General features: G+C 39.3%; 1 protein-coding gene across 3 annotated transcripts in view; it reads left to right on the top strand.

The window, feature by feature from the left end:
* xpnpep2 (X-prolyl aminopeptidase (aminopeptidase P) 2, membrane-bound) overlaps positions 1–12,566 on the top strand; it is a 79,785-nt gene that overhangs the window by 44,492 nt on the left and 22,727 nt on the right. For all 3 annotated transcript variants that reach the window (XM_072595076.1, XM_072595074.1, XM_072595075.1), the window contains 6 exons: positions 5,146–5,235; positions 5,754–5,863; positions 7,431–7,508; positions 8,980–9,051; positions 10,139–10,199; positions 11,600–11,669. In XM_072595076.1, the coding sequence (XP_072451177.1) occupies positions 5,146–5,235; positions 5,754–5,863; positions 7,431–7,508; positions 8,980–9,051; positions 10,139–10,199; positions 11,600–11,669 (481 nt within the window). The remainder of the gene's footprint in view (positions 1–5,145; positions 5,236–5,753; positions 5,864–7,430; positions 7,509–8,979; positions 9,052–10,138; positions 10,200–11,599; positions 11,670–12,566) is intronic.

Genomic DNA, 12,566 nt, shown 5'->3' with positions numbered 1-12,566 from the left:
TATTTGACTCCCTCATTAACCAAACGTCTACTTAACTCAGCCTTGAATACATTCAATGGTCACATTTCACGTTTCTCTTGGATAGTGAATCCCAAAGAATATATTGTTACAGCTACAGAGCAGGGGCAAAGAAAGATCAATTCTAATATATGGGAGGTCCATTCATTAAGTCTATTAACAGTAGGGAAGAAGCTTTTCTTAAATCTGTTGGTATGTATTTTCAAACTTGTTTATCTTCTGCCCAATGGAAGAATTCATAAGTGAAGTGGGAGGGGTTTTGATTATGTTGGCTACATTCCCAAGTCAGTGGGAAGAGTAGAAGAAGTCAATGTAAGGAAGGTAGGTTTTTGTGATGGACTGGGCTGAATTCACAACTCTCTGTAATTTCTCACGGTCTTGGCCAGAGCAGTTGCCATTTCCAAGGACACTCTATGACACATCTATCATCCCACCACACCACACTACAATCCCCTCATACCACAGCACATTATAGCACAATCCCACTACACCACACCAATGTCCCACCACACCACAACACTGTCCCACCACACCACATTATATCACAATCCCACCACACTACAACACTGTCCCACCATGCTACATCAAAGTCCCACATCAAACTGCAGTCCCACCACACCATACAACACCACAGTCTCACTACATCAGACATGGCAGCACAGTGGCTCTATGGTTAGCACTGCTGCCTCACAGTGCTAGGGACCTGAATTTGATTCCAGCCTCAGGCGACTGTCTGTGTGGAATTTGCACATTCTTCCACTATCTCTATGGGTTTCCTCCAGGTGCTCTAGTTTCCTCCCATCGTCCGAAGATGTGCAGGTTAGTGGATTGGCTATGCTAAATTGCCCATAATATCTAGGGATGCGTAGTTTAGATGGATTAGCCATGAGAAATGCAGGATTACAGGGATGGATTTGGGAGGCTGGGTCTGGGTAGGATACTGTTCAGAGATTTGATGTGGACCAATGAGCTGAATGACCTGCTTAACTCTGTAAGGATTCTATGATTCTGTCATGCCACACTGCAACACATCTCATCATAGTCCCACCACACCAAGGAACTCAGTTAAGTCTGGAGTCAGGGCTTTCTGGAAGAGAAGGGGAACTGTGAAATGAGGGTTTTGGTTCAGAGCTTCAGAAAGAGGGTGAAATTTTGATGGTGAACTTTTTGGGTCAATCTAGGGAACCCACACAAGAGGTCCAGTGCCATGAAACACTGGTTGTATGCAATGATGCTACTAAATTACCATTAATTGGTAATTTAAGGACATCAATAGGGAACAGGCTGAACAGGTCACCCACAGCTTTCACTGCTCCCTAAGAAATTTTAGCCAGGTAGCAGTGGGAAGACCACCTATTAGATTTTATATTCAGACTTGCCTCCAAACAGCCAGCCAAGAAGAGTAAAGCCCCCTCTTAGACCGACTGCAGTTTCTTCACCTGTTGGTGAGTTGTGCAGTGAATGAACTTTTCAAAATTTCTGTATATTTGATGCATCCCATTATTAACATCAATGTGAGTAGGAAAGCTTAAACAAGCAATTGGTCTTTTTTCAGATGATAGGGATCAAAACTGTCATGTGTTAATATAACTCAAAACTAAGTTGTAGATAATGGATATACGTTTGCAGTTCCAGCTGTTTTTAGATGCTTTGCAGTCAAGTAACATTTCATGACTGAAACCAAAAAATGTTCGACACTACAACTGGTCAGGAAGCATATAGAGAAAGAAAGCAAGCTAACTTTTAGTGTCTAATGTTTCAGCTCTGACAAAGAGTCATCTAGACTCAAAACATTAGCTTGCTTTCCTTCCTTATATGCTGCCTGACCTGCTGTAATCTCCAGCATTTTTATTTTCAGTACAGGTTTTAGCATCTGCAGTAATTTGCTCCTAATATTTAATAACATTAGTTAGATGGAACTTTGCACTTCAAAACAGAAAATTGTAGTTCACAGAAAGTGCAACCTTCTACGAGTATATCAACTTGCAAAGTGGAATGAGATGTGAAACATAGAGGGCACATTCGAAACTGTGTTTCTTATATCATCTTAACTTTAATAATTCTCTCTGGAACTGCTGTCTAATTTTTACCCTTCACAACATAAAACTGGGTTAGAATGTTGCAACCAGATCTCCTAAACCATCCTGCATTTCCAAGATCCACTCCTTTTCCAAGTTCACTGACATCAAGTACCCAAGTGAAATGACTTCAAGGCTATTGTCTTTACTTCTGAATTCTAATTGTGTCTTGAATCACTTACCTTGTTGATTTCTTACAGCTATGCATGCAAGCTTCCCTTGCCTCCTCTCACTTCTTATCCTTCACTCAGTGCATTGCACTATTGATCCTTCAGTCTTCATGCCATGCTCTGTCAAATAGTTGACTTTACTTTCGAACACTTCTTCAAAACCTGTGATTCACTTACCGTCTGTTACCATCAAAATTACAGCTGTACAAGCTCCAAGGAAATTGTTCTACATTCCTTAATTTTTATTTTGGGGTATCCATAATATTATCTTCTCCTCATGTTAAGTGTCTTGAATTATCATCTCATATGAATAAGATAATTCATTATTTTACACACTTATATCTAACAGCTTGGCAAGAATGTTCAACCTTCCCACTTGTGTTCAAACACATGATAAAATGAGTAATGAATTGTTCACTGAATGATAATTTTGATTTAAGATTAGAATGGTGCTCGAAAAGCACGACAGTTCAGGCAGCATCCAAGAAGCAGGAAAATCGACCTTTCAGGCAAAAGCCCTTCACCAGGAGCCCTTCTTCAGGAATGAGGAATTACTGGTGAAGGGCTTTTGTCTGAAACAACGGTGTTCCTGCTCCTCAGATGCTGCCTGACCTACTGTGCTTTTTCAGCACCGCTCTAATTTTGACTCTAGTCTCTAGCACCTCATTTTCGCCCATAATTTTGACTTCTTTACTGGAATAGTCTAAGCTCATCTGTTCTTCTAGCTCCTCTCTGAGCATCATTGTTGCTTTCTGAAAGCTCAACTTATCCATGAGACTCATCTTATGTTCTTGTTACCCCATTTTTACTAAACTGCTAACATTCAACTGTCCTGGTGAGAAGACATAACATTTAACTCCATCCACTGTAAGCATTGCACACCCTGGATTTATAATTCACACATACCAGAGTCCCCCAGGAGACTGAAGCAAACAACTGTGCAATCAGTGCAACCTGACATCCCCAAGAGACGTATCATTATTTATTGTGCAGTGTTCACAGCCAAGATATCAAGTATCAAGAAAAAAATAAATTATGTTCTCTTTGTTCCAATCCTTTGCCAGATCAGAGATTAAAATCAAAACCGGGTGTTGCTGGAAAAAACTCAGCAAGTGTGGCAGCATCTGTAAAGAGAAACCAAAGTTAATGTTTCGGGTCCAGTGACCCTTCCTCAGAACTGATGGTAGCTAGGAAAATGTCAGTCAAATGCAAACATAGCATGGGGGGGGAGGAGGAAAGTAGTAAACAATAGAGGGGGATAGAGCCCAAAGAGGACAGACAAAGGAACCAACAACAATCTCCATGTTAATGGAGACTGTTAGTGACTAACAATAGGTAGGGTGTACTGGCAGACTATGTGATAACAAAGCCTGGTGTATGTGGTAGGGGGCTAGGACATGGGGGAGTTCAGACCCTAAAATTATTGAACTTGATATTGAGTCCAGAGGGCTGCAGGGTTCACCAAGCATAAAATGAGGTGTTATTCTTCCAGCTTGAGCTGAGCTTCACTGGAACACAGCAAGCCTGAGGCAGAGATGTTGACCAGGGAGCAGGGTAGTGTATTGAAGTGGAAGGCAATTGGAAGCTCAGGATCTTTTTGGAGGGCAGAACGTAGCTGTTCTTCGAAGCAGTCACCCAGTCTACATTTCCTTCCCCCAATGTAGAAGAGACCACATTGCGAGCAGCGAATGCAATAGACTAGATTATGAGAAGTGCAGGTAAAGTTCTGCTTCACCTGGAAGGTATGTTTGGGCCCTTGGATACTGAGGAGGGAGGAGGTAAATGGGCAGGTGTTACACCTTTGGCTGTTGCAGGACTTGTGGGCGACATGGTGGCACAGTGGTTAGCGCTGCTGCCTCACAGCGCCAGAGACCCAGGTTCAATTCCTGCCTCAGGCAACTGACTGGGTGGAGTTTGCACATTCTCCCTGTGTCGGCATGGGTTTCCTCCGGGTGCTCTGTTTTCCTCCCACAGTCCAAAGATGTGCAGGTTAGGTGAATTGGCCATGCTAAATTGCCTATAGTGTTAGGTGCAGGGTAAATGTAGGGGAATGGGTGTGGGTGGGTGCGCTTCGGCGGGTCGGTGTGGCCAAAGGGCCTGTTTCCACGCTGTAAATAATCTAATCTAATCAGGACTGTTGGGGGCGGCATCATTGGGAGCTGGAAGAACAACACCTCAGTTTCACCTTGAGGACCCTGCAGCCCTCCGGTCTCAATATCAAGTTCAATCATTTTAGTCTGAACTCCCCCACATCCTAGTCCCCTACCACACACACCAGGCCTTGTTATCACATAACCTGCCTGTACATACTCTCTGTTGTTAGCCATTAACCATCTCCATTAACAGCTTTTCACCTCCCCCACTCCCACCCCAGACAGATTGTTATTGACTCCTTTAACTGTTCTACTGTCCCTCTCTCTCTTTGAGCTCTAACCATCCTATCGTTTACTCCTTTTCCCCTCCCCCACCCGAACGTCTGCATATAAACTGACATTTTCCTTTCTCCGTCAGTTCTGAGGAAGTGTCAATGAACCCAAAATATTAACTTTGATTTCTCTCCACAGATGCTGCCAGAGCTGCTGAGCTTTTCCAGCAATTTCTGTTTTTGGATTTGATTTACAGCTTCCTCAGTTCTTTCGGTTTTTATTCAGAGATTAAAATGTTGCACATCACAAGAAGAAGAAAATTGGGATTTCAACTTGCAATGTAATAGTTGTTCCAATTTACAGGGTTCAGAAATAATGACAGAAATATCACAAAGTGATATTTGAGTTCAGACAGCATTGAGCAAATTCATTTCTTGTATAAAATTATGTGCATGTGTTTGTAAATGGTGAGCCTTGAACATTAATTATTGCTTTATTTTCCCATTCTTGCAGTCAAAATTGCTTGTTAATAAATATTCCCCAGTGCAACTCACCAAATCTGTTAAAGACAGCACAGAACAGAAAGGACTGAAAGCAGCACATGTGAGTATACTGACATAATAGATAGAGACAAATGCACCCATACAGGAAACATATCCAACCGAAGCCATAGGCGGTGTAAGCAACAGCAAAATTGGTAGCAAACTGGTTTGCTAAGCTTCCTACGTGGCATGATTTTCATCCAACAAGAGCAGGATAATTCAAGCTTACCATTATTTTCTAAAAATAACTAATGAATGTACTTGTGCAAAAATGTCCATTCATAAAGCAATATTTTAGTAAGCTCTTTAAAACTGCTTCATAACCTCTTAAAGATACAGCTAAACAAGCAAGATGTAAATTGTATGTCAGGAAGGAAGCATTTAAAGCAGTAAGAAAAGACTACATGAAATACTAAATGTTCCCATCTAGGAATGAGACCTGCAATAGCGGTTATCTCGCTGGTATGAGAAATGATGTAGAGATGATCATGAGAATGCTCATGTAGGGAACAGCGATGGGGTTGTTGGGATCTGGGTATAATAATGCAGTCTTTACTTTGAAAGCTGCTGTTTTCTCAGGTGCGTGATGCAGTTGCTGTCATATGCTATTTTGTATGGCTGGAAAAAACTGTTCCAAAAGGAAATGTGACAGAGCTCTCGGGTGCAAACTATGTCAACAAGTTACGCAGGTACAAAATTTGCAGAAAATTTAAATGAAGCTGTGTCATGTATACACTGGCTCATGCTTAATTCAAATATGTTACTAAAGCACAATTTACCAACATTCTATACCACATGGACAATATTTTCAAAACTGAAATACATTGAAACAATTACTAAGCTTCAATCTCCAGATGTATTAAATGTTTCATCACTATGTCATGGAATGTAGTATTGAAACTGTAGAAGAAATTGGAATGTATGCTTGTAAATGCTGAAAACATTCCTATGCAATTAATTTAAGATATTCTAAAATAAACTATTATACCTTAGAAATTAGAATTATACTTTATTTTAAGAAATTTGAAATGCACAAATTGAGTAATCATACACTGATTTGTGCATTAATTTTGATGATTTTTCTTTTGTTCAAATTGTCACCAAAGTTTTGATCATCTTCAAATACTTCAGTTGATGCCATTGTTTCATTTGTGGCAAAAGGCCAGCATCAAGTTGAACAGAAATCCCTCTGTGTTTATTTTTCAAAAGGGCATTGTGCTTAGCCACATTGCCATCTAATCCTAAACCTTATAAAGGAACGTCTCTTCAAAATTACCATGTTTTGCTGTATTCCTTGTAGGTTTTAAAATTACCAAGTAGCAGATATACAATGCACATTGACCTTTAGTGTAGAAATACCTACACAAAGTATGATGCATTATGTCAACTATCTTGAGGTTTAAGTATACTGAAGTTAGACACCAGGTCTACTTAGTACCAGTAGTTTATAGCTTTAACAATGAAGTATGTTGTACTTTGGCCACAGAGCTTTATCCTGGCAGCTATTGTCTATTTCAAGACAGATTAGCATCGCAGTTTGATATTGAATCATATGCATAGTTTCAACATAGCATCTCCAATATAGAACTTTGAATTTGAAAGAGCTGTTTGTCTCATTTTGACTGCCATCATGAAAAAGGATACATGAATCCAAGACTACCTTAAACTTTAACACGCACTGTGGTTGTGAGGGATATATTGAAATAAATGTCCATTGCATTACTATAATAAGTACAACTGATGTAAGATCATTCCTTGTAGTACTTGCAATGGATAATGTGTGGCTATGAAACTACATCTAAAGAGTGGTGTGATTCATCTATTCATTCAGGGAATCTGACCATCATTGGCTGGGCAAGCATTTATACAACCCTCAGACTGTTACCTTACTGCGACAGAATTTCTATTCTGTGACTGAATCTGTTATGCACAAAAGTAGATTTTTAAATAATGTTTGCATTGTTACAATCAATGCATCTTTCATTAACAGTGTAAGCCCAGAAATTAACATTGCTAACATTAATGGAAAAATGTTCCTCTGCCTGCTACCTTAGTGCAGGCACTAATTAGTTTATTTTAAATCAAGGATCAGTCAAATAAAATCATAGGCTGAGAAAGCCACATCAACAGATGAAACATCCAGCCAATGTTGTTACCAACAATTTCCAAGCCACTGATGCATTTTTTAACTGTATGAGCTAACAATCACCAATGTCATGGACCAGTTGAGGAAAACCTTGTCACATATTTTTACAGCAAGCAAAAGTATTCCAAGGGCATCAGCTTCGAGACGATTTCTGCCAGTGGTTTGAATGCAGCCCTTGCTCACTACAGGTCAGTGTAGAGAAATGTGGATCCCATGAGGTAAAGATCAAATAGTTGATTCTGCTAAATCTGTCACTGCATGTAACATAAATCTTCTGTACAGGTGAGTGTGATAATACCATAGAATTATGCTTTTGCACGACTAAATGCAAAGATCAGAATTTATGGTTTGGATTTTGCAGTGAAAGTAATAGAAACATATTATATTAGGCCACAGCAAAATAAGTGCCCATCCCTTGTGAGCAATACAGAAAAATGTTTTTAGTATGACCTTAAATCTCCTCTTCGACTTGTCATAATTTTCTGGAGGTCAATAGCTGAGTTCTAATCATTACCTTAAGAGCAGCTGCTTAGATTTGCTAAATGATGATGAGGCGGATGAGAGCCACTGTGTGGAGATGGATGTGTGCAAGAGTAGAGTTGTACACCCATTAGATTGATGATACTGTGCACTGACAGCATTAGAGTGCATGTGAGAAAGAGACAGAATGAACAAGATTAATCTTCAGGCACTGGCAGGCATTTCTCCTGGTGCATGAAGCAGCACTGATTTGGGTTGCTATCTGGACTCAGACTGGCTGTGTCTGGTATAGTAGCCTTTGAAAATCCACTGAAAACAGAATGTCCTTCCACTTGACCTCACTATCCATCAGCATCTCCAAATCCCTATTCCAGACATGGGGTACCAACTTCCCTTTCTGAGACAACTCATTGACAAAAACATTGGAGCAGCAGGTTTATGGCTTGCAGCTTTTAAAGTTTTACACAACTGGAGTTTAAATATTGTGCTTATGGTATGAACAGCACAAGACCCAGGCAGTGGTGAGCACTTTTGCCTCTGCTGCTGCATGATTGAATGTGAAGGATGCAATTGAGCTTAGATCGTGAGGAGAGCAGCAGAAGACTGCATGTGAAAAATATTCATGGGCCATGGTGGGAAGCCTTCCATGAAACTACCTGAAAATAATATTAAGCCAAAAATTAGGAACATTCAGCCCTTCTTTGCAGTTAAAAAAAAATCAGGAAGCATATTTCAAAAAGGTAACATAAAGTGCAGTAAAAACAGAGACAAAATTAGGTTTGCAACAATATTTTGTGCACAGTCCTTCTCAATTGTGCTTTCCCCAATATTTCACGTAAACGAATCCCCATTTCAGGAAGTAAGTATTTGATTGTCTGAACTTTAAGTTATGAAAGGTTGGTTATTGACAGAAAGAATTGTGAAATTTGAGACCAAAGTAAAGAAGGATGTAGATAAAGGGATGGTTCAATAAATCTTGATTGTGAGGATGTGCAAAAGAGGAAAAACTATTTCTATGCTCTAAGAAATTGAAAACATGTCAAAGCAACTATGCCAATAAAACTTAAAAATTGTCAGCAATCAAAGCTAACAGGCTGAATTACTGATTCAAATTTGAGTCTGTTTTACTGTATCTGAATTGCCAGTGTTATTGACTTTTTTTTTCACTTTTTGACTTAGTCCAAGTCATGAAACCAACAGGAAGCTAAATCCAGATGAGATGTACCTGATAGATTCTGGAGGACAATACTTGTAAGTACATGACACAATCACACAATTATTAGAGAAACAGATCTTGCTGGTGAAGACTTATTCCATCTACAGTGCAGGGTAGATTTAGTAACAATGGGCCCACAGTGGGAATGCAACATGTCGAGCAAATTCTATAATTACCTAAATATGATTCTCCCATATTATTGACAGTTTCCTTTAGATTTCAATTGTGACATCACTTTCAAGCATTAATGCTAAAATTTGGATTTAAAAGACCACAAAAAATGAGGGAGAATAACCTAAAGGAGATAAAAGGACCCCAGTTTTGATTTAGGAATGATTTTAAAGTAATGGGATAATTTTTGATTTCAACACAGAACAAATACAAGCAAAAAGTAAACTGGGTGTGTTAGCAGGCAAATTAACAATAATCAGTGCACTTTTTACTTCCCTTTTGCTTCTGAGAATTCTTCAATGTAATTGACGACTAAGCCTCTTCCACATGGTGGTCCTTTGGCCATCAGACATAAGAAAGAGAAAATCCATGCAAGAGAAATTGCACCATCTTAGTTGGGTTGAAAAAACAGCTTCTCTACCTCTTCTAGATCATCACCTAACAATCGTTTTGTATTAGGTAGTTTCCCCTTGTCGTAATATTTTAGATACATCAGAAATATTGGAGCAAGGTTTTCTATGTTCTGTATTACTAAATCAAAAGACATTATCAAAGTGGAATGTAACGTTTTTCCAATGTGGTTACAACAATCCTTCCCTCAATTAGCTCTGCCTAAAAACACAACAATTGATCATTCACTTCATTGCTGAATGTGCTAAATATCTCAGACAAAATATAAATACAAAAGTGTTTGCTTACTTAACATAACATTTCAAAGTTACTACACTTCAAAGTACTTTGTAATGTGTAAAATGCTTTCAGATGTTCCTGAAAGATGTGAAAACGTGTGAAGTGATCATATTTATAAGTTTGCTAAAAGTCGTGATTGATGGAGATTTATTTGTCTATACCATGTTACCCTGAGGAAGTAAAATGATAGTCAGCCACATTTTGCCTTGAACAAATGAATCTTCCTTTGAAAAACTGTTTGACATCATATCGAAATTTTAGGGATGGAACAACTGATATTACCCGCACATTACACTGGGGAACCCCAACCGATTTTCAGAAGGTAAGTAAGTCTGCAACTCTGTTTCAGTAAGCATTTAATTGTGCAGATTTATGTTGATCATTCAGGCTGGATCCAGAAGTAAAACTATTTACTCTTGAGCTTTCCACTAGCTCAGTTTTGAAATACACTGCAAGAGTAAAGCTAACCATATAGAGGAAGAATACCCTTACTGCATTTCCCAAACTGTAATTGAGTAAGTTAGTCTCTATGCAGGAGCTGGTTACAAAGCTATATTCTACAGACTAGAAAGTTGGCCATGTTTCTGCCATTCCTGATCACCATCTAACTAGATTCCCACAATGCCGCCCTGAAAAGGTATAAAAGGACTAGTCTCAGATTGTAAGCTGAACTCCCAATGAAAGGCTGGACCCTTTCTTTAAAAAAAAGTGTAGTTCTTATTAAATGAGATTACTGGGGGCACTGCACAAGGCTTTCTTGGGATGAGATTACCCAATGACTTAACATAGCCCGAGACATTTATGTTGTCTTCCCAGTCTCATTACAGATGGAATAGCTCAGATGCAGCTCGACCTTACCATTGCCTTCTAAAGTACAGGACTTCTGGCAGAATACTTAAAATTTGGCAAAATCAGTTGTCGAGTCAGGGATGGATGCATTGACACTTGTGTCCTGGTAAACTAGCTCTCAAGATTCACTAACTCCCCAAATAAATTCTTCCATAATTTTACAAACACCTTTTGTTTAATGCTCCTCTTCAATAGTGAATACATTCTTAGGTTTTTTTAAATATATAATTCAAATAAAGGAATAGATTTTACACGTTTCTGCTCCTGGTTAACAGTTTTGCAAATCTTGGGCACACACCAAGATCTGTGGCATCTCCCCTCGCATTCTCCATTCTCCAGTTAGCATCCTGTAATTTCCATATACCTCTAGCATCTCTAGGATGTTGAAAATGATTTCCAGCCCTCCAACTAAATCTTAGCCAAAGTCATGCACCAATTTGGTTTTTGTCTCTTTTGATTTTGTGTTTTGTTTTGCATATCAATGCCAGAATCTCATTTTCTCCTGAAATTACTCTTTATTCACTTTCGTTCCTTTAATCTTTCCTTTAAAAATTCAGGCAGCTATTGGTTCCTAATCCTCCATTTATTTTAAAGCTGTTTCGTTTGTAACTTCTCTTAAGTTTTAATTTTTAAGAAATCATAATGTAGCTATGAATTGTAATAATCTTTAACAATTTGCAAAAAGTTCTAAAGTTCTATTTAAAATATTCTCATAGGAAGAACTGTTCAAAAATTATTTTTTGGTCTGTTGCGAAATTGTGTCAAAATATCTAGATCAGTTGCAGATTTCTTCAAGTGACATAATTAAAACCTCACTCTAAAACAGAATGATCCTCTCCTTCAAAAAATGATTAATTTTTGCATACTCATCAGGAAGCTTACACTCGAGTGCTGATGGGAAACATTGATTTGGCTCGATCTATCTTCCCTACATTGACAATTGGTAAGTCAGCAATGGAATGAATAAGGGCAATTTTCTGAATGTATGCTATCATCTGGGAAGCTATATACTGTATTTGAAGAAGTTTGGCCCACTGCCCAAAACATAGCCTCACAGGAGGCTCCCAAGCACTGAGGATGTCACCTAGACAGGGGACGAAACGTCTGCAACACAAATTCCCAGCTTGGCGAACAGAATCACAACAACGAGCACCCGAGCTACAAATCTTCTCACAAACTTTGATTTCAATTACTCTTACATTGCAGGCATAAAATTGTGCCTATAAATTGCCTACAGATAGTGACACCACCAGTCCTGGCAAGTACCATAGAAATCTATGAAGAAGCACATGAAGAAGCTACAAGTCATGGTGTATATACAGCTAACAATTAACCATCTGGTTTAATCCCACATTCCCATCTTTTTGTCAGTAACTCTGTATAGCACTTATAAAGTTTTGTTACGTGTAAGACCTTCACAACTGCTCATCATGTTGGACTCTTGGTTACCATTCCCTTTTAGACAGGGGTCTACAGGGCTGATTGTTGCAGCTTAAAAGTAGAAAACTGCTAGGTTATCAAATGAGAAGAGAGTTTTTTAGATTAGATTACTTACAGTGTGGAAACAGGCCCTTCAGCCCAACAAGTCCACACCGCCCCACCGAAGCGTAACCCACCCATACCCCTACATCTACATCTACCCCTTACCTAACACTACGGGCAATTTAGCATGGCCAATTCACCTGACCTGCACATCTTTGGACTGTGGGAGGAAACCGGACCACCCGGAGGAAACCCACGCAGACACGGCGAGAATGTGCAAACTCCACACAGGCAGTCCCCTGAGGCGGGAATTGAACCCGGGTCTCTGGCGCTGTGAGGCAGCAGTGCTAACCACTGT

Source organism: Chiloscyllium punctatum, chromosome 25, assembly GCF_047496795.1.
Source record: "Chiloscyllium punctatum isolate Juve2018m chromosome 25, sChiPun1.3, whole genome shotgun sequence".
NCBI classification, from domain to species: domain Eukaryota; kingdom Metazoa; phylum Chordata; class Chondrichthyes; order Orectolobiformes; family Hemiscylliidae; genus Chiloscyllium; species Chiloscyllium punctatum.
Note: the sequence above shows the minus strand (reverse complement) of the source record. Positions and strands in the feature narration are given on the sequence as shown.